This window comes from Lissotriton vulgaris, chromosome 9 (genome assembly GCF_964263255.1).
Source record: "Lissotriton vulgaris chromosome 9, aLisVul1.2, whole genome shotgun sequence".
Taxonomy (NCBI): domain Eukaryota; kingdom Metazoa; phylum Chordata; class Amphibia; order Caudata; family Salamandridae; genus Lissotriton; species Lissotriton vulgaris.
Window position 1 is genome coordinate 635,298,806 of NC_141697.1, and position 27,889 is coordinate 635,326,694.

The window sequence follows — 27,889 nt, forward strand, 5'->3', positions numbered from 1 at the left end:
CCATATCATGCTTTTACAGTACTACTTTATAATACTGTTCGTATTATATGCATTGTACTTTATAACCAGTATTATGATTGTAGCAGTTCATTTCCAATGCTTGAGAAAGAAATTTCTCTGCATCTCTGGTGAAACGAAGCATGCACTATTGACTGAGTAAAATAGTTATCTATTGTTTCCGCGACTCTAGAGATTTATTTTTTTATTCTTGGGACACAAAGTTGTCATGTTTGTGCGGCTGCCAGAAACGAATCCCTTCTTGTGAATTTGAGAACATTTCTAGTGACCTCCGATCTAGCTGGCACTCACAATTAAGTTTAATATATTCGGTAGAGACCTAGTCGACCTCAGTCCTACGTCTAAACTACAGTATATATAATTCCAATGCTCAGAGCCTATTGGGAATATAGGAACTACACTACACTAGGACATTGTAGTGGGAGAATCTCACAGCCCTGGGAATAACAATGTCACCGCTGGCCTGAAGAAAAGGACCCACCGGGCCAGGGGGCCCGTAAATCAGGGAGCGTCCCAGAGTGAAGTGGGCTGAAAAGCAGATACTAAAGTCAAGGGCCTCACAGTCTCCCCATGAGGTGACATCCACCTGCTTAGGTCCCATTTGTTCTTATGGATAATGGCCACACCGCCTCCTTCCCCTCTGGGCAATCAGCTCTAGAGATCTTATAGCCCTCTGGTGTGGCAAGGCTAACAATGGGATCGGACATATTATTGAGCCAAGTCTCAGTCATGAAAAAAAGATCTGGAGATCTGTCCTCGAGGAGACACTGCCACAATGGGGGGGGGGGGCTCATGGGCCGACAAGAAGAGGTGCTTGTTTGGGCGGAGGTGACTAAACCCAAACCCAGCTTAAAACTGCAGGACAGGCAAACATTATTTTTGCCAGCCAAAACATCCCAATTACCTTGATGGAGGCAAGTGTGGGGCTCAAGGGCCCGCAAAACCTCCCTAGTATAACATAGTCTGCCCTCTGGTTCAGGAACCCGGCAAGCAGCATGGCTGGTGCTGGCCACATCCGGAACGCTTCCGGGCACAGACGGGCTTGCCTTAGGCACACCTTTGGCGCGCGGATCACATTTATATATCCCAGGCAGCCACAAAACTAGAGAGAGCTCTGCCCAAAGATGGCAGCTCTCGGTGGCACCGCGGGGGAACAGGAAATGGATCAACAGCGGCAATCAAATTCAAGATACAAAAAACAATGTACAGAACAAAGTAAGCAAAGATTAAAACGTTAAAAGTTTTTAAAATTCAATGTGCAAATGACAGGTCTGAGCAAAATGGCAATATACTGTGAGCAAGTTCATTATTAGCGGAACAACGAGCGGAGAACACCTTAAGGCACCCACGTCTGTGCAGTGCACATTTAAATATCCCAGGCAGTCACAAAACTAGAGAGCGCACTCCTTAAAGATGGCTGCCCTCTGTGGCACCGCCGTGGAACAGGAAGTGGATCAATAGCAGAAATCCAATTCAAGATACAATGCACAGTGTACAGAACGAAGTAAGCAAAGATTAAAAGATTAAAAGTTTTTAAAATATAATGTGCAAATAACAGGTCTGTGCAAAATGACAATATCGCGTGAGCAAGTTCATTATTAGCGGAACAACAAGCGGAGAACCCCTTAAGATTCCAAAGGACAAAACATTTACACTAGGCACTTTTCAGCTACTATGCACTTTAAATATTATCTAGAATGTGTTATGGTTTTAATTAACTGAAATACAGATTTACTTACTAAGTTCATGTTTGAAAACTATCACTTTTAATAAATGCCTCTCATTGCAGCAATATAATCCACTACACTAAAGTGAATCACCGCGCATTACTGAAATACCCGTGTTTAATTGTAAAGAGATTTTGTTGTTTTTCTACATATTTGTTGAATGGTAGCTTTGAAAATGAAGGTGTTCCTACGGAGAAGTGTTGTACAGCAGACTTTTTATATAATGGCCATTTTGGTTTCATTCTGATATTTGTGGTATATCCATATGTTTGGGGCAGGTACATTAACCTAACAAACTATCTTACCTAGATGAGAATTTTTCTCCTTTAAACAAAATAAAGATCTCTAGAGAAGATACATTATCTAGCAAAGCATAATTTTACAAAAGGCCAGCCCCCCCATCCCCTGGAAAGGAAGGAGGGTAAATTTAAATTAGACCTGATTGGAGATGATTCTGCCCAAGCACATCAGAGAAATCCAAAGACTATGCTTTAACGGAAACAGGAGAGTTCCTGATTGGACCTCACTTCTGAAAGGCTTATAGGGTTCCGGTGGAGACAGTCAGTTATGAATCTGGAATTTAAAAGGTTATGAACGTTGTTAGCGTAAAAATTACGCCACTCAGTGTCCTGCACAATTGTGTAATATTTCACACTGCAAGCTTTTGTTTTTTAATTTATTATATGAAAGATGAGAGGTGAGCTCAGCTAATGTTCATTTAATTATTGGCCTCTCAGCTGTGACTGCTAACCAGTGCTAGTACAGTGTCATAAGAAAATACATCAGTCTTTTTTGAGAATTGCTTTTAAAAGCTTTGAGAACCGGGAAAAAAGAGGTGAGTTGAGAAATAGTGTTATTGTCCTTGCTGAGAATCACTTGTTCTATCCCATTAAAATTATTGATAATGTACCTTTACTTATTCCAGCCTAGCTTCTAAGTACTGGTTATTTCACATTAAAACCTAATAACAGCCCTGCCAGTAGCTTCTAGAATGTTTCTAATGTATTCTTTAAACTTAATAGCAACTCTGCTGAGAATTGCCCGTAGCTTTCTCTTTGGCCATCTGTGTGATCTAAACCTATTCAGAAACCTAAAGTGGCTATGGGTGTGGGGAGTGATGCCATAACCATATAATCGTTGGCCTCTATGACATTGCTTAGAAATAATATGTGTTCAGTTTTCCTGTGAGAGCTTCATACCAGCTTAGGAAGATGTAGTATTATGTAGTGATGTTGGTTAGGCGTCACCATGCAATACTCTCACAGGCCCCATAGATGGTCCTTGGATTCACAATAATACATTTTAACTCAGACATGGTAGTAAGGCATAGAGCAGTCAGGCTTTACTAAAGGAACATGTGTTAAGCATTTCAGAGTACGAACATGGACAATAAGTAATCGACACAACTTGAGAGAAATCCGACACCAATAAATAAAAATTACGTGTATTTGTATCTTCATTCAGACACCAACATGAACAGAATAGTATACGTATAACGGGATTTCTGGATTTTAGAGGCAGTATAAAATCAGTGCAAAAGAAAACTGAGACTTTAAATTTGTGGTCAATGGAGAAAACTACTAGTGACCATGAGTCACTTGCAGGTTGAGTTGCATGGAACCCTTGCAGGGTAAAGGTGATGTGAACCCCAGGGCCAGGCCACAACATTCAGTTCAATTTTACCAGGCCCTTGGAGCCCAGGGGCACAGTTCTCCTGACTGTCCCTGGCGTTGAACAGGAGATGTAAACGCACAACAACAGGGTGGTTGCTAATATCAGTCGATGGTTGGATGGAGTTCCCTTTAGGAGCAGCATCAAGTGCAGGGGTCGGTTGCCGGACTGGAGACCAACAAGCCTTGACAGTGGAAATCCTAGGAAAAAGGTACTTTGGCATCTGGTGGTCCAAGGGATCCCAGTAGCTGCCTGTAACTTTGTGGAAGGCAGGAATACAGTTCTCAAAAGCACTAGACCATCTGGATTTGGGCCATCTCATAGAGGACTCGATGTCCTGCAATTTTGCGGATTCAGAGTGTTGTTTTACCTGCAGTTTGCAGGGGACTAATGCCACTAGGCCAGGGGAGTCTGAGTGTGCTTTAGGCTCTCGCATTGGTCCCTGTGTCAGGGGGAACTGAGGGTTTGCCTAGGAAGATCTCGATCAGGCCATTCCAGAGGCCTCACCACAGGGACAGAGTATCCCTCTTTTGCTTTGTGCAAGTCCTGGTGCTGCAGACACTTGTCTCTTCTTTGTCTTCTTCGATGCAGGTTGTTCAGAACTGCTGTTCTGGTGTCAGGGTTAGCCCCTAAATCCTAGATTTGGGGGCTTTATTGGTGTGGGTAAGTGGCCAATGGGCAGACTGCTTGCCCCAGAGGCTAATCCACCCCTGAGGTGGCCACATCTGGGGGTGTAGATCATCTTTTCTACCCAGAACCCAGTCATCCATAAAAATGGCAGAAAGTTTACTTAGCTGTAAGTACCAGGCAGCCCACCTAGGGGTGTGGCTTGCCTTTTGGGGATGTACACCTCCTATATGCCTAATTTTGTGATTGCCCAGATGCAAATGTGCCTGGGGCAGGGTTGTTTCCTCCTTTCAAAGCCAGCCCTGATGGATATTAGAGGTGCCTTAGCCTTTGAAGTTCACAGCCTTACTGTGCCACTAGCTTTCCTGGGAGGGAGGAGGTGTGTCCTCTTTCCTGTCAAGGCCCTTGTTCCTGACTCCTGGGAATGATCACAGTGCCTGGCAGGAGGTCAGAATCTTTCTTGATGGCAACAAGTGCGGGCTGCCAGCCAGAGCTCAGAGAAGCTGGGGTAACCTGGTGGGCAACCTCCCAAGTAGCACCTGCCTGCATGCCACGTTGCTCTTAACATGAGGTTAATTTCCGAGATGAGATGGCACTATGTTTGATACCAAACACAACATATTTAGGTACCATAATGGAGCAGCCAACCTCAGGTTTGTCCAGGTGCCAGCCAATGTTATCATATGGACCGTCTATAATGCATGGTGCCCGTCTGTGGTAAAAGGTCACTGTAGGGATATCTAAGCTTTTACTTACATTCCCACACCTTTCATACAATGCACCCTGCCTCCTGGGCTTTAGGAGGCCATCCTTAGGGGTGGCTGACAGATATTGAAAGGTTGGCTGACAGATATTAAAAGCAGTGCATTGACTTTATCACATATGGTGAGGCAAGGTCAAAATTGAGCAATTTACACTGTTCCTACAGTTGGAAGTCGCAAGCTTGCTGTCGGTAGTTTTATTCGGTCACTCAGCGTGGCAAAACAGTGCTGCAAGCCCTGGGGACCCATTTACCACCCATGCTCTAGGTACCACTGGTACCATTTACTAGAGACTAATTGGGGGGGGAGTAAAGTCCTTATCCTCAAAGGCGCTTGTGCAAGTAAGTTCAACGTATGTGTTCAAATGGCTTGATTTATGTAAACAAGGAATTCACAAACTGTGAGCTTGCAGTGGTAAATCAATTTACTTATGCATAACATCGCTCCAAGATAGCGTAATATTACTCATGAGTAAATCCTATAGCAGGAAATGGGTGCTTGAGGATGTGGGTGTCAGGGAATGTTTTGAACTCACAAATATGTGAAAGTTACAAACATTTTCCGCCCCACTCCCACTCTGGGATTAGGATAGATCTTCTCTTCTAAAGGACAAGGGGAAATCAGCTTTTTATGGTGGAAATGGGCCGGAAGCACTGCTACAAATGGGGTGGCACATGGTAAGGGATTTCTCAAGTAAAAAATTATTTTTTGGGTGGAGGAAAAAAATAGCCCAAAAAGGCAATTGCAAAAACAAATTGGTCATCATAAAAAAGCCATACCAATTTTTGCATCAATAATTTCCATTTTAAAAAGTGTCTATATTTCACTTCTTCCTTTTCATTCCCTGTTGACCGGTGAACTTTGAGCCCAACATTACTGTATCTTGGAGGAAATGTTTTACTAAACAGAATGCACTGATTTGCATTGAATGCATGCATTCAATTGAGAATGCAATGTGTTTGAAATATAAATAATTTTCTAAAAATACTCTGCTTACTACCTCTTACTTTTGGGGGTGCCAAATATTTATATAGGCTGATCCAAAAATTCAAATGTCCCCTCATGGCTAAGTCCCTTGTCAGCCATTCAGTGTCCCAATGTCTCGGGCAGTTTTCCTCTCACATTTATCACTAGCTCTGATCCTGTGGTACTTGTGAAAGGTGCTCACAGCACAGGGTTGTGCAGTGGCCTTGGCATAGTGCTGTAGTGGCAGGGTGCATGATATTCTCAGATCTAGTAATTGTATTTGCTATAGCAACGAACGCCACCCGCAGCCATCATCAACTCATCAGAGCCACCAAGAGGTCCTCATTCATGGACCGCCTTGACAACAACACACACAATAGTAAGGAGCTCTTCAACATCATGGAGGAACTCTCCAACCCCAGCTCCAATGCCAACGACATCCCGCCTTCGCAAGACCTATGCGACTCACTGGCCAACTTCTTCCACCGCAAGATCACCGACAACCATGACAACTTCAACACCACGACCGCACTGGCGACTACCACCCCCACCACCACCACACGCAACAACAAGGACACAAGCGAGATCATGAAGATCATCCACTCCGGCTCACCGCTAGACCCAGGCCCCCACCACATCTTCTACAAAGCCAGCGCATGCATCGCGCCCCATCTCAGCAAGGCCATCAACATCTCCTTTGAGACGGCAACCTTCCCGGAAAGCTGGAAACACGTTGAGATCAACTCCTTACTCAAGAAACCAAAGGCGGACCCCAAGGACCTCAAGAACATCCGGCCCATCTCCCTGCTCCCATTTGCGGCTATGTTTACCGAGAAAATTGTCAACAAACAGCTGACCCGCTACCTCAAAGACAACAACATCCTGGACCCATCACAGTCCGGTTTCCGCAGCAGCCACAGCACCGAAACTGCCCTCCTCCCAGCCACCGATGACATCAGGACCCCTGCTAGACAACGGAGAAACTGCAGCCCTCATCCCCCTGGACCTGTCAGCTGCCTTCGACGTGGTCTGCCACCGCACCCTATGCACACGCCTACCCGACGCTGGAATCGGAGGGAAGGCCCTGGACTAGACCACATCCTTCCTCTCCGGCAGGACTCAGAGCGTCCGCCTCTCCCCCCTTCCACTCCAAGGCAACCGAGATCATCTGCGGCGTACCCCAGGGCTCGTCCATCAGCACAACGCTGTTCAATATCTACATGGCACCCCTCGCCCAGGTTGCCCGTCAACACAACCTCAACATCATCTCCTATGCAGACGACACCCAGCTGATAATCTCCTTCACCAAAGACCCCCACACCGCCAAAACCAAACTCTACAAAAAAATGAAGGCTGTCGCCAACTGGATGAGGAACAGCCGACTGAAGCTGAACTCGGACAAGACGGAGGTCCTCATCCTTGGGTCCACCCCTTCGGCCTGGGACGACTCCTGGTGGCCGACCACACTGTAAACTGCTCCAACACCCACAGACCCCCCACGCAACCTAGGGGTCATCCTCGATTCCACCCTCACCATGACTAAACAGGTCAACCCAGTCTCCTCATCCTGCTTCAACATCCTCCGAATGCTACGTAGGATCTTCAAGTGGATCCCCACTGAAATAAGAAGAACTGTCACCCAGGCCCTCAACACCAGCAGGCTGGACTACGGTAACGCCCTCTACGCAGGAGCATCGGCCAAGCTCTTGAGATGGCTGCAACGCATCCAGAACACCTCAACACGTCTGATCCTCGACATCCCCCGCCGCAGTCATATCACTCCCACCTGAGAGACCTACACTGGCTCCCTGTCAACAAGACAAATGTTCCCACTCCTCATCCACGCACACAAAACCCTCCATGACACCGGCCCAACGTACCTCAACAGACGACTCAGCTTCTACACCCCCACCCGCAAGCTCGGCTCTGCCCAACCTCGCTCTTGCACTGTCCTCCGCATCCAAAGAACAACAGCAGGAGGCAGATCCTTCTCCCACCTCGCCGCCAAGACCTGGAACACCCTCCCCACCAACCTACGGCAGACCCAAGACCTACTGGCCTTCAGAAGACTACTCAAGACCTGGCTCAGTAGCAGCACGCGCCCAGCGCCTTGAGACCCTCACGGGTATGTAGTGCGCTCTACAAGTGCCCTGATTGATTGATTGATTGAACGAACCACTCAATCACCAGACAGAGGTATTCCTTGGAGATACCACTCCCTATGGCTCATAATGAGGACCTTATCAATTGGTTACACTTTCTGTTCAGCAGCGCATTCATTTTATCCATTACCTTGGGTTAAAGTACTCTCCAATTGAGGATGTGTGTCCATATTTTCAGAAGCAAAACATTATTGTGAAAGCAGGAGTATGTACTCATCTACACCACAAAGCACAAGGAGCAAGAATGAAGCAGTGTGATCATGTGGCCAGTCACGTGTCCCCAAAATAGATAATAGTGACTGCAAGAACAATGATCGAGAATCGCATAGTGTCCAGCCTGTATACTCATTTTCTAAATCATCACAGGAAGCCTGATTTTAACAGCAATAAACTATCTGCTTTGGGTATATGTTTCTTTAACATTTTGTGATGCTCTATCATCTGTTTCTCAGGGCACCGTCTTCATTCCTTTGATGACATCAGTACATTTTGACCCAACACAGTTCAACAACCCTGAAATATTTGATCCTGCAAACTTTCTGGATGAAAATGGCTGTTTCCAAATGAAAGATGCGTTCATGCCTTTTTCTGCAGGTATTATTTATGTATCACCTTGTCTTTTATGTACTTCTTTCTGAAAGATGAGTCATTCATTTAAAATAGATATTAAACAGTGTAATAAATATGTAATTTGTTTAATTTATATATATATATATATATATATATATATATATATATATATATATATATTACAATAAAATATGTATATTTCTTGTTATTTAATGTAGTTCTTTTATTTGTTTGGAGTGAACTACTGTCTCTCTACTGTTGCGTAGACTGGAGTGGGGGTTGACATTTTTATCTCTCTTCAATACAATGCTTTCTTTACTGCTGCATAGACTGGAGTCGGAATAATACATTTGACCCCTTCCGAGTCCAACCCTTTCCCAACTGTTGCACAGACAGGAGTGGGAAGAGTACATTTTACCCCTCTGCAATCCAACATTTTCCCTCCTGTTGAACCAATTGGAGTGGGAATAGTAAATTATTACCCCTCCTGACTCTAACCATTTTCACTGACTGGGGCGGAAATAGTAAATTGTATCCCTCCGCAATCCAACACTTTTCCTTCTGTTTCACAGACTAGAGTGGGAATAGTATATTCAACACAAACAATATCTTACTTTGAAAAAGATACTAATAGGGTTTACAATAAACATCTTCCCAACTACTGAGGAAAACTGATGTGTTTAACCCCTTTGCTGCTGCTGTCAGCCAACAGCTGTCAAGAAGCACTTCCTCTGTACTGCTGCACAAGTTTGTTTGCCTACGCAGCCCCGCCCACTTGATTAAACCGCCGCACCACAGCGGAATGGCCGTCGCGGTTAAGCGGTTAAGACAAATAAAATAAAAATTGGAAGGTTATTTCTACGATTGTTTTCATGAATAAAAATCACATAAGGTTTGCAAATAGATATGATGAACTAAGAGCTGTACATTTTAGATGAAAAAATATTGTTTGCAATCCTAATTATATAAAAATAACAAATGCATCAGAGTACCCTGCCTGTAAAACTTTCATCTAACCCACTCTATTATGACTTCTTTAAAACAGTGATGCTCCTGCTGGCTCTGCTGTTGGAATACTTACTCCAATGGTCAATGGAGTATTGGACATCATAGTAAGGACATTAGACTGCCAACAATATTTGAAGTAGACAATCTGATTAATTTTTTGTTTGTCATTGCCAGGAAAAATCTGAAGGGACAGAAAATAAGGACAAATTACCCCCACACACAGGTGAAAACTCTTAGGGTGTGGCAGGGCAGGACTGGGAACCAAAACCGGCCCCGGCAAAGTGCTCGGCCACCCCCACCCCCAAACTTGGGGGGTTTGGAGGTGCCGCCGAGCTCTTTGCCAGGGCCGGTTTTCACCCGATTTTGTTACAGGGCCAATTTTGCAGCTATGCTGCAAAAACGGCCCTGTAACAAAAGCAGACCCTAAGGGCCCAGAACCGGCCCCCACCCGTGCAGCGCAACGGGGAATTGCCCGGTGCTTGCTATGGCCAGTCCGGCCCTGGGGTGGGGCAGTTATTTGTTTTTGAATAGTAAACCTCCATTTTGGTGTGCTTTTGAAAAGAAAAAAGTTATATGTGCAACAATCAGAAAGATGGCAGTCGCAGACCAAAAATGCAGTGCCTTCGGAGAAATTGGCATCACAGCAGTTCCTGTGAAGACAAAGTGATCACTGCTGGACTGGCGGTGATCTGTAAACATGTAATGGCCTCTGCCGCCCTGACAGATGGGAGGGCCACCTGCTAAACCTAAAATCAGGCCCTTTATTGTGAATATAAGAAAAAAATATGCAGTCATAAAGATACAGGATGGGCTTAGTGAGTACTAGGCAAAGGCAGACAGGCCATGGAGTAAGGCAAACATATGTTCAGGCACATTAATAAGGTTCTGCATTCATTTTCACAACAAACAATTTGAGGTGTCAATATGGGCCTGTTACATTATTTTTATATATGCTCCTTAGGATGCGGGCAGCACTAGAGTATTATAATGATCTGCACAAGAGTATTATAATTTTAGTTCTGCATATTAGAGCGCAGAATGCACCAACACCATGACTCCTTTGCATGGAAACCACAACATAAAATGCTGTGATACACTCACTTAACAAGATTGCTAAGTAGCGAGATTATAAGGCAGCCTCATGGCTAATGGTGTCAGCCTCTATGACTAATTTTTTTGCGCTTAATAGTGTGGTCCACACCAATATCCCTGCATTTGTATGGAAAAATCAGGAGCGATAACATTAGCTGCTGGGGTTGCATGCATAATAGGATCATTAAGTAGCAGAGGACTAGCCTGTGCTTTCTTTTTCGACTCCTCTCAGACCCTATGCTAAATTTTTGTCTATAATCTCTCCTGGTCCAAGCTTCCACAATTCTCTTGATGTTTATTTTTATCATGTCTTTAAAACACTTTAAAATGTTAATCTTGCACTCTGTCATAAATGTTTATGGTTTTAATTCATCGAATTAAACATGCTTTGTACTTTGCAATAAGATTCTACTATAACCACACCAGAAGCAATATATTGCTCTTTCATAAAATTAAAGAATGCCTTAAGGCATAGCCCACCTATACTCATCCCTAGTAGCTCTTCTGGAATTAAGTCAATAGAAACTAAAGCACTATGCATAACCAGAACATTAAGCAAACCAAAGCTGTGCTGGGTTTGATTATGGTATAAGCACAGTAGTGGGAATCTGCAAAACCATCTATTGTACATTGTTCCTTCATTTATTTATTTCCACTTCTCAAAATTAAACAAATACATGTGCGGATACCTACCCCACCACCTTCTGGCCATGCAGACATTCATTAAACCTGAGTAGGGATTTGAGATGTAGGCGGCTGGTGACATTTGAAAGTGGGGGGGGCGTAAAATTTTAGATGGAGTGTACCGCGGCGAGCAAGCAAGCCCTAACAACCGAAGGAGGGTTCGGGGGGTTCTCCACCGAGAAATCTTTGAAAAAAGAGTGGGCAAATGGTGCATTTTAAAATACATTTTAGAAAGCAAAGTTGTACTGTGCACCCTTCCTGCCAGTATGAATGTCTATGCATTCTGGGAAAGTGGGCAAACATTGAAGTGAGCACAAATCGAGTTCTCCTACTCCCATTTTTATTGTTAATTTACTGCTCTATCAGACTATTTTCACCACTCCTTATTACATGACATTTTTTCAATTAAGATGTGCCTCAATCTGCTTTGTTCCACCAGTGGAAATTAATCTATTTATTTTTGCATGTACTAATGCTGAGCTACCATCCAGCCACTGCTGCCTTCGTTCTTCAGCCCCTGCCACCTAAACTCACAACCACACTTTGGTCTCATCCCCACTTCCTTCCCAACACACTAAGCCCACAACATTCTTTATTTATTATATTTTGCCAAAAGAATCTGTCATAATGGCTCTCAAATTCATCTATGGACAAAGATCTTTAAACAAAATCTAGATAGTAGAAAGCCAAAGCATGCTATGTTACTACTACCATTAACACGGCCGTAAACAAATCCCAGACTCTCTTTAACACTGTAAAAGAGTTGGCTGGAGAGAATTCAAGAGCGGAGGTTATCCCTCTCAATACTCAGCAGTGCCAGGATCTGGCGTCTTTTTTCACTGAAAAGATTGAGAATATTGTCTCTGACAGAAACAGTATTATCACACACAAGCAAGACAACACCCCCCAAGTCCCTAGAGGAAGTTGTCACCTTGAAGCTTGGCCTCCCATTATTTTGGATCAACTGAAGGAACTATTAAAATCTATCAAATCGGGCTCCCCACGTGACCCCATTCCTATCAGCATCATTGGTCAACTGGAGGACTCTACCATGACTTCCATAGCAGAGATACTTAACGCCTCCATAGAACAGGCCACAGTTCCTGCCTTATGGAAACATGCTATGGTCAGTCCCCTGCTCAAAAAGCCGGCCGCCGACCCTACGATATTGACCAATTATCGACCAATATCGTTACTGCCTGCTTTTTCCAAAATTTTGGAGAGGCACATCCATAAGGCTCTTTCAACTTATGTGGAAAATAATGACCTACTTCATCCGTCCCAGTCTTTCAGGAGTGGTTACTCAACCGAGACTGCTCTGCTCGGGGTTACAGAAAAGATCAGGGAGCTTAGGGATGATGGCCAAATGGTGGCATTGGTCTTGTTGGACCTAAGTGCGGCCTTTGACACCATTTCTCACTCCAGACTGCTTGTCAGGCTGGAGGAGAGTGGTGTCGAGGGCAGGGCATTAGAGTGGATTAGATCTTACCTATCCCTCCGCACCTTCCAGATCACCTCTTCTGAGGCATGTTCTGATGTATTCTACTCTCCCCATGGTGTACCACAGGGATCTATCCTGAGTCCGCTATTTTTTAACTTGTACCTACGACCACTGGCCAACCTTGCAGAAAATTTCGGTCTTGTCTTAATGACCTATGCAGACGATTCTCAAATTTTGTTTTCACTCTCTAAATCTGACCCGTCTGCACTAAAAATAGGCCTTCACGAAATATTTAGCTGGATGTCGGCTAACCAACTTAAACTGAATGGGGAGAAAACAGAGATCCTCCTCCTAGGGAATAGTAAAGATCTTTGGAGCAATCCCCATTGGCCGACGTCGTTAGGTAAGCTCCCGCCACCAGCTTCTCAGGTCAGAAACCTTGGGGTCATCATAGATGACAGTTTATCTATGACACAGCAAGCCAACAAAGTGGCAGGCATATGCTTCACCATTCTTAGATGGCTACGCAAAATTGTCTGGATGTTACCACCTACCACCCAGAAGACCGTAGTCAATGCCTTAGTGACATCTCGACTTGATTACGGTAACATCCTGTACCTGGGCTCAAACAAAGCAGTAATAAGACGCTTGCAACTCGTGCAAAACGCTGCTGCCAGACTGCTTTGCAGAATCCCTAGATCCGCCAGGATCACCAAACATCTTAGGGACCTGCATTGGCTCAGGGTTGGAAACCGGATTCGCTTTAAAACCCTGAGCTATCTGTTTAAAATCAAAGCTGGTACTGCCCCAAAGTATCTACAAGACCTTGCCAAGCCTTACCTTCCCAACCGCAGTCTCCGCTAATGTACATCAGCGAACTTCGCGGTGCCAAGGTACAAACGGGCTAGAATGGGTGAGAGATCCTTTTCATATTTGGGTCCAACTCTTTGGAACACATTGCCCATTCATATACGCAAGGAAGAAAATTATATGAGATTCAGGAAAAGCGTAAAAGCCTGGTTGTTCGACAAATAATTGCCTTTGGTTTGTTCTCCCTTTGTTGTGTCTTGTGCTTTGCTAATCCTGGCGCCGGGAAACCCTTTGTGGGTAGCTGTGCGCCCTATAAGTGCTATAAAATAAATAAATAAATAAAATAAATAGTAGAATATGAGCATTTACTTCAGTCATATCACCTTAACAGCTTATATGTTTGTAAAAATAATGTTATAGCCTTATGTCAGGATTCCCAGTGGGAACCATTTTGTTTTTAAAAAAATTATGCATAGTCTGGATGCTGTTCATTTGTGGTCCAATATGTCTCAAAGAGATTCTGGCAACAATGCTGAAGGGAATCACACAGAAGCTAACGATTTAAACTCAGCACAGCTTATTTATGATTGCTGAACTTTTACTTATTATTATTACTGTATTTATATAGCCAGGACTGGAGTAGCGGAGTGCCTCATATAAAACAAGATTACACAGATCTGGTTAGCAACACAGATAAATAACACAGGTGTACAGGTCTAGAAGAAGCGAGATATAAACTACAGATGGTGTCCAAATAGTCATAATTGCTTTTAAGCATATTCCATAAGTGCCCTAAGGTACAACTTGGCCAATGAAATCAGTAGAGCTTTAGGTTTCCTGCTAGTGGTGTGGGATCTTAACCCCTTCCATTCTGATGACGAACCCCAGCCATCAAGCACTACGGTGCTCGTGTGCTGATGACGGCTGGGGTTCGTCACGGCCCGCCCCTGTTTGTGCTGTTTACAGCACACCAGGGGAATCGCGGCCGCATGGAAAGGGTTAACACTGCTGAGGTTTAGTACTACTGACTTGCGTACAGCTGCACTTACAGGCAGAGCTGAGAATGATGAACAGAAAATCTACTGTATTCTCCTGTTTTTAAAGGCAGCAGAGATGGTAGAGAGATTCTTTGTACATTTCACCATTTCTTGGCAATGCAGATTCATTGCAACTATTTCACGCATAGCCCTGAACGGTATGCCTACATAATATGCTGTGTTAAAGGAAAGGCAAGATCTTGTATGCAATAACACATAAAATGCAATACATAACTTTCAAAATGCAACAAGAGAACTATTACATTTCAGATTTTCAAATATTTCATACGCACAAGTGACCAACGATGTTTGGCGTGCTATCTGTCCCTTCACAAAGGATCGTAAATGTCTTCTCAATGCACTCCACAACAGTAAGTACATTTTAGATTGCATGACATCTCAGAGAAACATTGCATTGCTATAAAGGATTTTTCTTCCACCATCCAGGGTCCATTAGGTAACTTGTAACCGAAATTGACAATCTCATCAGCCTAACACAAGTGATTGCACATAAAATCCCAATACATATATAACAAATGGTCTTGCTACATCAAGCACATATATTAGAACCAACTTTGGGCCCATTCAACATCTCATACTTGCAAAGAAAAATCCTGCATAAATGCACCATTGTTTGATTAGAGTCAGAGTGAAAGATTTCTTACAAATCACAGAAATAATACAGCGTTTGAATAAACGTTTTGTTCCATTTATGGAGGGCAAAGAAAAGATATGCGATTGTTGAACTCAGAACTGAACTAAACTATTTGGCAATGTACTCTCTGCCCCCCTCCCCACCCCGACATCAATCCATGCGACAGGCTAAACGGGCCTACTTAAGTTAAAAAATGCCCGCCTGGGCCTTACCTTGTGAACTGCCCAACTCCCGCCGAGTTCAAAGTAGTCATAGCCCCACTGTCCTAGTACTCCTCCGGACAGCAACCTGCAGCAGTACAGTGCTTTGTGCACAGCGGCAAGCAACCAGAGCTAGCTCACCTCAATTGTAATATTGATTCCGATTTGGATCGACTCAGGTGAATCAGGGATTTTAAGAAGCCGTGTTTGCCCTTCAGACGTAGATAAATAGGCAGGGCTCGGCTAGCAACTTGAAAGAACTGACACGCTCTCCCATACAATGCCTGATAAAAACATATTCCTTCATACTTGTTATTAATGACGGAACTAGACAGTTCAAATGCCGATGCATTTGTACAAACTGTCTGAAGAGAGAGCATCCATTCCAACAAAAAATTAACCATTTGGCGACTCAGCCATAAGTCTCCTGCTGGTTCGGTCTGCTTCACTACAGGATTTGACAATCTTTCTGATTAGCCGGTCTGGGAGAGTATTTGTAATCTTGAAACACAGTTCAATGCAATGCTACAGGCAGGGTCAGCTAGCAGGCCGCTCCGAGTAACTCTTGTGGTGAAGCAGGCAGCAGTGACTGGAAGACAAGCATCCTTTAGCAGGCCGCTCCGAGTAACTCTTGTGGTGAAGCCGGCAGCAGTGACTGGAAGACAAGCATCCTTCGCCTGGTAACAGCTCTGTTTCTAGAGGAAGGGAGAACGCACGCCTCCACTCTCCTCGTGACTCTGGTTTGTAGCAGTCCTGTCCACGTCAGGGCGTGGTGACGTCCACACAGAGGACAACGCTGTTACGCCGGCCAATCACTGACTATATGGAGCAGGGCTAATACTGCCCATAATGAGACCCGGATCCCCCGGGTCTCTGCCTGTGTGAGTGCAAGGAGAGGAGGAGGAGGGAAGGGTCTACTGCGTGTGTGTGCATGCGTGGGCAAGTCATAAAAATGACTTGTCCTAAATGCGCACACACTGCTGCTGCCCCCTGCCCTCCCTGCCACGCTGCTGCTATCTGCCAGCCCAGCCTGCCACTCATTGCCGCAGGCCTGGCCCCCACACCCTTCCGCGATGACGTCACTGTAGTTAGTGACTCCGACCAACCTCAAGGCTCAAAATAAATGCATTATGACTCGGTAATTGGTATGTATGCAGTGACGGTCGTCCATGGCTAGTGGGGCAACGCCCCCAACGGACGAACCGCCAATCTCATTCTTGCTTGACTATTTTTGGAATTATCCAGGCACCTGAAGCTTAGTGAGGAATAACTACAGTAAATTATGATTTTGTACCATTGTCTTTAAACTATGTGTTCTCTACTGAATATGCTATGTACTAGAAATCTTGCCCCATAGATCTCTGCCAACTCATTCATTTATATCACTAACTCTCTGACCTAACAGAAGCTTCTTTCAGTACTAGTGGCTATGGGCACAGTGCACAGACATCCTAATCCACTCAGTCAGAGGAAAGCAGAAAGGCATTATGAGTAAGACTACACAAAGTCATAAACATAAAAGAAAGACTTAAAGACTTCAGGTATTTAAGTAGGAGATGCAGTTATGAGACAACCTGCATACCTGCAGTGAAAAATAATCAGATTTGGAAAAAAGTTATTGTGCCAGAAGTCAGTGGAGAGCGTGACGAAGAAAAACTGTATATCTACATTTCACTTGCGAAAGAAAAAAAAAGTTATAAAAAAGTGAGATACAGGAGAGGTCCAACCACAAATTATTAAACCTACATTTGTGTCACCAGTAAGAAAGACCGGGTTTGCATGAAGGATATTGGGTAAGAAAACAAGTGACTAAACAAAGCCACAGTAACATTCAGCCACACTAATTTTTTGAAGAATAATAATGCTGTCTAACTCCCATCATTTATATACTAATCTTTAAGAGTGAAATGTAGTTAACATAGTACTGAGATCATGTACGCACTCAAAAGGTAATGGGAAAATCTTCAGGATCTCAGCACTGATTCAAAATTCAAACAATGTAATCACTAAGGGCCCATTTATGATCGTGGGCAGATCACCACCGCCTGGCCGGTGGTGGCGATCCGCCCGTCATCTGTGCCTGATGGTACAGCTGCAGACGGAAAGACCGTCTGCCACTTTTCGGCCTAAAGGCAATCGTTACGATTGCCTGGTGTGCGGATCTGGGGGATAATATGGTTGCCATGCTGATCAGGCACCACCATCCATATTATGATGGGTACTTTTCTGGGCCTTTCCATGATGGCGTTGCCGCCATGGAAAGGCTGGCAGAAATTGTTTTGAGGGCCCAATACGGGCCCCCAGGGGAGTGGGGGGCTGCGCTTGGGGGGATACCTATGGTACCCCTCCACATAGTGGTCAGGCAAAGATGACCATCAGTCACCACACGGAACCGCCCTTCATCATTTGGGATTCCTTCAAGACCACCTCTAGGGGTGCCACTTAGCTTTCACGGAGGGGGGCCCAGGTTTTGAAAGAGCCATCAACCGATCAGACAGGTCTTGCTGTGGCCTTGCTACTCAATTAAGAGGATGTTAGCACAAAAAAGGGGAGGCCTGATGTCGCAGTGCACTAAAAGGTGTGTAAAGAATAAGAAAAAAGTGTACTAAAATTGGATGAGGGGGTACTGAAAATGAAATTTATTCTGGTGCTACCCACTCTTCCAACATTAAAAAGTAGTCAGTGACAGTCACAAAAATTCAGACCGCCTAGATGTACTGTGAGGTCAACATGTTTCAGCAATTAACGACACGTTCTGTCATTGCTTTCTTCAGGACCAAAAATACTGATAGCTACTGCAACAAAGTGATAAGGAAACAAACCAGGGCTCAAAACCCAGACAAAATAAAACTGATACAGAGATCACCTGAGTCCACTAGGTGTCCGCATTGTTTTCTCCACTCTTCTGAGTCATGTAAATACTCTAGAAACAGTGAAAACATGGAAGTCAAAATAGGTGCCCTGTCAATAAACACCGCGTACAAAGCTCAGTTCATGATTATATACCAGGTTTAAAAGTATCCATCCTAGTGATAGGTGTCATAGTCATATACTCTCTGATCAAAGGGGGGAGGTAAAAAAACTGATCCATTCAGTTTCCTGAGTAAATATACTAATCAAAAGGGGAAGGATCACTAGTCCTGCACAACCTTAGGTATGCAGGAGAAACGTGGGGTGTCCCAGTTAAAAAGACCCTCATGCACGTGATGGGTATGGTGGTAACTTAGCGGTATATCTTGGTTCTCTGCTAGCTAAGCACGTGTGTGCATAATCATCAGGTCGGTTAGGTTATGTAGCCTCCACCAGGAGGTTCTTACCCAAGGTTGATAGAGTAGTGAGCCAGTGAGGAAAGGGATATTTAAAAAGCCCGGAGAACCAGATAGAAAACTTTTATTAAGTCTGGGTTCGGGTCTGGTAAACTCTTGAATAGTGCATATCGTGGACTTATTAAGAGTAACAGATGCACTCAGAGTATAGGAATCAAAAATAATGAGGGGGTTTAAAATTGGTCGACATGTTTCTGCCTCAATTGCCTGAATTAGGACTTACGGGCGTTCATCAGGACCACTAGGTGAATAATGTGAAGAAAATTATAAATATAAAGTGCTCTAAAATCAGTGGTGAGAAATAGGGAAATTATCAACCTGTTTCTTTGCAATGGAGGTCTCAATGTACCTCGCGCGTGTAACTAGCGCGCTTCAGTCGGGTGGCCGAGCTCCAGGCGGACTTCTGTGTCCGTTGCTGGCGTCCTGTGTGTACGCGCTGTTCGTGCCGACCCGGAAAAATCATATACACCCGTAGCACTATACAACTAAGTGCTGATGTCTCAACATTGGATCAATTTACAAATGCCAAAATAAAGAAACTGAAACCATCTTACCAGACTCGTAAGAGGTACAGACCTCACCCCACCTGGCCACGGCTCCGGAAAAAGGGGAAGCACCGCTCTATGAGAGAAGGAAACAAGTACACAGCTACATTTTACATGACTGTTTCAAAAAATGATAGGACTCCAAATTTACGAGTCGCACTTCCCAACAGACTTTAAACATCGGGAAAAGTATAAAGATCTTTGTAAAGCAGGAGGAAAACAGGGCCTCTATCTTCCCACCAAGAGGAGCATTCAAAGTTTGAAAACCCTGAATAGTCGCGCTATCATTATGGCAGCCTATCAGTCCGTCGGTACTCCGGAAATTGGCATCTGAGCCGATTGGGGAGGTGCCGAGACATTCCATGGCTCCGGTATATGACGCAGCGCGTCGTTGGCCATGCGTGTTCGCGGGGTTTTTTGCACGTTTGCGGGGCTTTTTGCGTGTTCGCGGGCCGCTTGCATGGCGAAGTTATCCATGTGGTCGTGTATGGGCACAGCACCCTCTGGTTCACCACTGCCACCCTCTGGTTCATCACTGCCACCCTCTGGCTCACCACTGCCATCCTCTGGTTCACCCCTGCCACCCTCTGGTTCACCCCTGCCACACTCTGGTTCACCACTGCCACCCTCTGGTTCAGCACTGCCACTCTCTGGTTCACCCCTGCCACCCTCTGGTTCAGCACTGTCACCCTCTGGTTCACCACTCCCACCCTCTGGTTCACAACTGCCACCCTCTGGTTCATCACAGCACCTCTGGTTCACCACTGCCACCCTCTGGTTAACCACTGTCACCCTCTGGTTCATTACTGCCACTCTCTGGTTCACCACTGCCACCGTCTGGTTCACCCCTGCCACCCTCTTGTTCACCACTGCCACCCTCAGGTACATCACAGCACCCTCTGGTTCACCCCTGCCGCCCTCTGGTTCAGCACTGTCACTCTCCGGTTCACCACTGCCACCCTCTGGTTCACAACTGCCACCCTCTGGTTCATCACAGCACCTCTGTTTCACCACTGCCACCCTCTGGTTAACCACTGTCACCCTCTGGTTAAGCACTGCCACCCTCTGGTTAACCACTGCCACTCTCTGGTTCACCACTGCCACCCTCTGGTTCACCCATGCCACCCTCTGGTTCACCACTGCCACCCTCTGGTTCACCCCTGCCAACATCTGGTTCATCACTGCCACCCTCTGGTTCACCCTCTGCCACCCTCTGGTTCAGCACTGCCACCCTCTGGTTCAGCACTGTCACCCTCTGGTTCATCCCTGCCACCCTCTGGTTCATCAGTGTCACCCTCTGGTTCATCACTGCCACCCTCTGGTTCATCACTGCCACCCTCTGGTTCACCACTGCCACCCTCTACCGAGACCTTTTGTGACACAGCAGCAGCACAAAAGATGTGCCATGGGGCTGGGTGTTAACAACATGACGCATCTGAGAGTTACGTCACGTTGTAAAGCCCTGCGCCATCAGGAGGCGTTCCGGCGCAGGGGAGGGCGGTCCTGCGCAGGAACGCCACCTAAATGTGGCTGAGTGAAATCTACAAGATTTCACTCAGTCACTTTTAGGCAAATGCTGCATCAAAACCCTGCGCCTGCTTGAAGCAGGCGCAAGGCTTGATACAGCATTAGGGAGATAGGGCCCCCCAGAGCATTTCTGGAGCTGCGTCGCAAGCGCGATGCAGTTCCAGCAATGCGCTGCTTTTACGGCACAGATGCATGACGCATCTGTGCCGTTTTTGCCACATGGTGCGCCGCATTGTAAATGCGGCGCACCATGGGTGGCGGAGCTGCAGCGCACAATAACTGGCGCATCCCTGGGGATGCGCTAGTTATTGTAAATCTGCCCCTATACATTTAGCCAACGAGGGAGCACTTACTGATTAGACAGCAGAAAGTACTCCAGTTGAGTAGAGGTATTGCACAAAAAGGTTTCATCTTCGTGGACAAACACGCAGGGCGGGATTCATTCTGCCCCCTGTTAGAATTTGTTTTTTGTGCCCTTCTGCCCTCTGTTAGACTTTTTTTCCCTTGTTTTTCTGCCCTTCTGCCCCTGTTAGACTCGTTTTTTGTGCCCTTCTGCTCTCTGTTAGACTCATTTTTCCCTTGTTTTTCTGCCCTTCTGCCCTCTGTTATTCCCTTGTTTTTGTGCCCTTCTGCCCTCTGTTAGACTCATTTTTTGTGCCCTTCTGCCCTCTGTTAGACTCGTTTTTGTGCCTTTCTGCCCCGTTAGACTCGTTTTTTGTGCCCTTCTGCCCTCTGTTAGACTCGTTTTTCCCTTGTTTTTCTACCCTTCTGTCCTCTGTTAGACTGTTTTTTTGTGCCCTTCTGCCCTCATAGACTCCTTTTTCCCTTGTTTTTCTGCCCTTCTGCCCTTTGTTAGACTGCTTTTTGTGCCTTTCTGCCCTCTGCATCACCACATCATCACTCAGCGCTACCCCAGTATCACTCAGCACCACCACATTATCACTCAGCACCACCACATTATCACTCAGCACCACCACAGCACCACTCAGCACCACCACAGCATCACTCAGCACCACCACAGCACCACTCAGCACCACCACAGCACCACTCAGTGCCACCACAGCATCACTCAGCACTACCACAGCACCACTCAGCACCACCACAGCATCACTCAGTACCGCTACAGCATCACTCAGCACCACCACAGCACCACTCAGCGCCACCACAGCATCACTCAGAACCACCACAGTATCACTCAGCACCACCACATTATCACTCAGCACCACCACAGCACCACTCAGCACCATCACAGCATCACTCAGCACCACCACAGCACCACTCAGCACCACCCCAGCATCACTCAGCACCATCCCAGTATCACTCAGCACCACCACAGCACCACTCAGCATCACCACAGCACCACTCAGCACCACCACAGCACCACTCAGCACCACCCTAGCATCAATCTGTGCAACCATTCAACAACAACTGGTTCAAATATGTTCTCTCAATGTTTCAAACTTTATTACAAATGTCACAAAAAGATGTTAATTTTTCACTTCTGTTCTTGGATTTTCGTCACAATAAAATACACTGAACATATTCTTCACAAAAGTTCTCTACAAAAGTTTAAGCTATTGCCATTATAAATTAAAATCACTTTTATTTAAGTATTAATTATTTAAAAAAATTAAAAGCCATTGTAATTTGTAATATCAATATAGCTAAGTCACGTAAATACAAAACATGTTGCATTACAAATGCTATAGGTGTCACATTTGCGAAAAGTTATAACTATTGGCATTGTAAATGACAAAGCTATTCATTTAGCTATTTTCAAAACCAACACATAAATTTAAAAAATTGTCATTTACAAGACCAATAGCTCAAACTTTCCTAATGCGAGACATATTGCATTGCAAATGCTTGTTTTTATATCTGTCAGTGCTTCCTGTTGAGGTTTAATTTTCGTGACAGGCGCCTCATTGCCTACTTGTATCTATTCTCTGACCCTGCTTCAAGGGTCAGAGCAGGGTCAGAGAGTAATTGCAAGTAGGCAATGAGGTGCCAGGAAGCACTTATAGGCTTACAGCAGCAGGTGCCCAAGTTGAAGTTAATTTCTTTGTAACCCTTTTGTAAAAGGTTACAAAAAATTAGCTTCAACTTTTGCACCTGCTGCTGTAACCCTGTTAGTGCTTGGCTGAAAATTCGTCCCCGCTGATTCGCGGATTTACAGCGATTTCGTGAGATTCGCGGATCGCGAAATCGCGGAAAATCTGCAAATTCCGCTCGCGGAACAAAATTTCAGACCATGCCTAATAGATACACACAATGGTATGATCATCTAGTTTTTCTTGTTACTTCACAGTTTGTGTACACTCCAGCTCAGTTGTGTTAGACTGAGGTTCCGTGACAATTGTAAGTGGTGTTTTCGACTCGCTCGAATATGGTCGAGTCTAGTATCTATGAACCGCAAATGACGAGTTTAGTAGGTGTGCGCAGTTTCGCTGTGCTAACTTAAACCGTTCGTTTGTTATGTGGGCATTTCATCTGTACCCACGGGTTCCATCTTAGATACGGCATCCATTTTGTCTCTTGCCCTCAAGTAGTCAGCGAACGGACGTTGTCCGCTTCGCGACCCTGGGACTCCCAAGATATTTGTGGAAGACACATGTCCTTTGAAAGTGTCTTTATGACGAGGGGGTTGCTACTGTAAGGCAGGTGGCGCCGCTCGAGGCTCATCTTGCCGCACGGACTTATTGTCTCAGCCGTGCATCTCATTAGGCACGTCCCTTTGATGCCTGTATCTCGTGTTTCCCGACACCTCCCCTTTTACACCCTTTCCGATCTCCCCACTGTCCCCGTCTTCCTCTGCACCTGTCTTCGTTCCTATTTCGATCTACTTTACTGCTGATTGGAATTTGCTAATGGTGGGAAGATGGGTTTTTACAGTTGGGAACCGCCAAATGTTTCCGCACTTATGTTCCGGACCTTGTATGTTTCAAAGCGACCAAAGCGACCCCTCTGGGAGCTAGATGTGGGAACTGAGTTGTAAACCTTTGTGTTCAATGTTAGCCTATGGGTAAAAACTGTATAAAAGGAGCGATCCACAAAACCAATTTGAAGCAGTCTCCCCAAGTTGCACGTGTTGTGCTTGTCGTGACTTCTGTGTTCCCTGCAGTAAATAAACCTTGACTCTTTGACGCCGAAGGAAGTGTCCCGTGTCTCTGTGACTTGTACGCCGGAGCAGGTTACCCACGAAGGTTTCAGGTGTTGTGCCCTGGCACCGCTGGGTCCAAAAGAACCCAGTCCTTCAGTTGGCGCCCAACGTGGGGCTGCATCAGTGGTACCGGTCCAAGCCCGACGATCGTGAGGAACTTCGTGTGAAATCTCCGAGGGAAGGTGCACCCCGCTTCATCGATCCTGTTGTCGAAATAAGTGGCCCGAAGACTTTTCCCGCGAAGATTCCCGCCTCCTAACGGCTGCGACGGACTGCTGCCCTGACTGTAGACCTGTTTTGGCGCCTGGCGTAGACCTTTTGTATAGCGAGACGATTGACGGGCCTTCCTGAGGACGCCATTGATCTTTGAGTTAAGTATTTGTGGGTCGCTCCCAGAATCCTTGGTTGTAAACACTTTAGCGAGTGTTTTTTGTTGTAGACACTTTAGCGAGTGTCTTTGTTGTAAACACTAGTGTTTGTTTTTGTTGTACACGCTGTGTGAGTGTTTTTGTCGGTGACACTTTGCTAAGCGTACTTTGTTGTGGTATTTGTTTGACGACTGCAGCCGCCAAAGACCGAGGGTTTTGTTCTTGCTGGGACTTGGTAAATCCCGTAACCCTTGAAGTTTGTGAAACTCGGCTAGCGTGCAAGATGCCTGGTCGCAGTACTTTGTTCAGTTGCTTTAGATCTTGTGGTGCGGATTCCCTGCTGGAGGACTCGTGTCCGATACCTCCGGTAGGAACTCCTACTTATGACCTATATAGCAAACATGGGCTAGGCCCGATTGCTTTTAACGATTATTGGATAAAATATACAAAGAAAGACGGCGATCTTCGTTGGCCACCTCATGGTAGCTTCGAAGCGTCGATCTTAGATAATTTGGAAATTAAGTTGTTTGAACGTAAATCTAGGCCGGCCATGTTTGATGCCTTTCGGCTGTGGCGCAAAGAAGCCCGACAGAAAGAGATCAGACAGAATAAACGTAGTGAGCGAGATAATGTTGCTACTATTGTGAAGAAAGCTGAGCAGTTTCAGCGTGATAAGGAGGATAAGGATAAGGAAGTGTTTGAGAGGCTGCAACGTATGACCATAGATAAATGCTATCCTGCTTTGCCTACGGAGTCAGATAAGAAGGAAGAGGCAGTTGAGGATCCTTTAATGTCCTATCTTATGAAGTCGCCACCTCCGTACGTACAGGGTACCGCAGCTCCTGTGGTCCCTGCCGTACCTGTTCTCACACCTGTTATTCCTCCGCCTGTTCCTCAACCTGCACCCGCTCTTCCGACTGTTCCTGCTCCTGTGCCTGTTTCTATTCCTACTGCTCCTCCGCTTCCACATACTCCTGCTCACACTACTGATCCTGTGTTGTTAACCCCTGTTGTTGCTACTGTTTCTACTCCTTCTCTTGTTAGTCCTGTGTCTTATTCTTGTCCCTCTACTCGTAACCGTAATTCTCCCATTGCGGCTAGCTTCTTTCAGTCGCTCGGACCTGTTTTTGGGTCCGCTGGTTCTGATGGTCCTCAGAGACGTAGCCAGCTCCCTGCTAATAGAGAACGCGCTGCGCTCTACAATATGGCGATGGGTTGGATGGACAATCCACAGAGAAATCCACCCCGAGTTGTTCTTGAAACATTTAGTCAATTCAACATACCGACTCAGAGATATGTGTTTGACGAAATGTGTAAACTTTTACATGATCAGATAGCGGCCGTTGCGCCTGACGAGGTGCTGACCGCCCTGTCTAATCTTCGGCTTCAGTTCGCTACTGGACTGATAGTCGATACTAATGTCCGACGTGCTATCGAGCAGTTGCTGTCTTTTCGCCTCGCTCCTATTCCTCACGCACTGTTCGTTGAGGATCTTGAACGCCAACAAGCCGAGCCTGGTCAATATCCTATGCGTGAAGTTCCGCCGGTTTGGGTACCAGCTGATAATACTGGTGCCCAGCCAGTTCCGGCGCATTTCCAGAGAGTGTGGATACACCTCCCATGGAAACGATCGGAAGTGCTTCAGGTGAAACAAACTTTGCCCGATCCTCGCAAAAATCCTGCTGGGTATTATAAGGAATTATCACAGCTCGTAGATGCCACGGTAATGAATCTTGCCGATATCGACATGTTGTTTGGCAATGTCGTACCGCAACCGGTATGGGCTAAGATTCGTCACCAAGATCACACAAATGAATTAGGTGGTGATTGGGCTGCTATTACAGCGGCAGACGCTGGACAAGCGGCTGCTACTAAACCCGATCAGTTGATTGAACTTCTTCCCCAGCGAATCATTACATTAATGAAAACGCTCATGCCAGCCATGAGGGTAAATTGGGACAAGTTGTCAGCCTGTAAGCAAAAGAAAGATGAGAGTGTTTCAGACTTCTTTACGAGGTTTGAGGAAACATTCGTTGACCATAGTGGACAGGATATGGGTACTGAGGGTGGACAACGGCTGTTTGTGGACAAATTTGTATCGAACTTATTGCCCGACTTGTGCAATAAATTGAAGAATTCAGAAAGTGCGTGGGCCGTTTCTACCTCAGCTCAGATTCTGGCAACGGCACAATATTACGAAAATAGAGAAAAAGAGGAAACTGACCGCGCTGATAAAAAGACAAAAGAGCTGAAAACTAAAGTGTTGTTGCAACAAGCATATCCGCCGCGTTCTAATCAGAATGCGCCTCAACAGAATAGATCTCAGTCGCAATCGAATCGATCGCAGTCGCGTAATGATTCCTCTTTCAACAGATCTTCATTAGGGTACAATCAATGTGCTTATTGTAGACAGGAGGGACACATTAAATTTGATTGTCCTGCTTTAAATGATCGTAATAGTGGTAATTCGTCTAGAGGAGGCCGTGGTGGTTCACAGAATGCATCACGTGGTAGAGGTCGTGGTGTTCAGAACGACCGTTCTGACAACTCATCAAATTCTAATAATTGTTTCGACCAACGTGGATCATCACAAGGACGATCTGCGCAGTACAATGTAGACGATTATTACGTCGATCAGGGAACTGACGACAGTAATTACTAGGACAGCCAAAGACAAGGAGAGGGAGTGGTATCAGTTCCGGTTGATCAGAGAGGGCCTTACGTCGCAGTTGCTACATCGGGCGTCGTTGAGCCTTTTCTGTTGGACACTGGTGCAGCGAAAAGTTCTATCATGCATTCGAAACTCCCTGGCGCACCTTTGTCTGGCTTAACAAATGTTTCCGTTGGATTCTCTGGCGCCCCCGTTAGCAATCCAGTTTCGCGCCCTTTGCCCCTTAAAATTGGGCCTCGTGAGCTCGAAGCTCCGTTGATTCTAACCACTGGTTGTGGTGAAAATCTTTTGGGCCTGGATTTGCTTAAACGTTTGTATGCAACTTTGTATTGTTCTCCCGCGGGTGTAAAGCTTACGTTCGGAGAGAAAGTAGTCTCTCCTATGTATTTGTCCCTCGATAAGCTTCCACCGGAATTGGATTCTCTTCCTGCGTCTTTGTGGGCGACGGGTCCAAACGATGTGGGCCTACTTGATATCTCCCCTTATGTTGTTCAGTTGAAATCTAATGTGCGGTTGCCACGTATTCCCCAGTACCGTATCTCCCTTGATGGTGAACGAGCTTTGTTAGCGATCATCTATGATTTGATCGAGAAAGATGTTATTGAGGAGACTCGGGGAAACGTGTGCAACAGCCCTGTACTGCCCATTCTTAAACGTACTGATCCTACCAAACCGCCTGTTTATCGTTTTGTTATCGATTTACGGGAGGTGAATAAAATTGTGGTTCCTCAATTTCCTGTTGTGCCTGACATCACGGCGCTACTGACTCTGGTTCCAGCTACTGCTTCGTGGTTCTCGGTGATTGATTTGAAAAATGCGTTTTTCAGCATCCCGATCGCCGAAGAGAGCAGGGACCTTTTCGG

General features: G+C 45.6%; 1 protein-coding gene across 1 annotated transcript in view; it reads left to right on the top strand.

Moving 5' to 3' along the window:
- Positions 1 to 27,889, top strand: part of LOC147692004 (cytochrome P450 2F3-like) — a 753,496-nt gene that overhangs the window by 676,607 nt on the left and 49,000 nt on the right. The window contains exon 9 of the mRNA XM_086938297.1: positions 8,385 to 8,526. Coding sequence (XP_086794423.1) covers positions 8,385 to 8,526 — 142 coding nt within the window. The remainder of the gene's footprint in view (positions 1 to 8,384; positions 8,527 to 27,889) is intronic.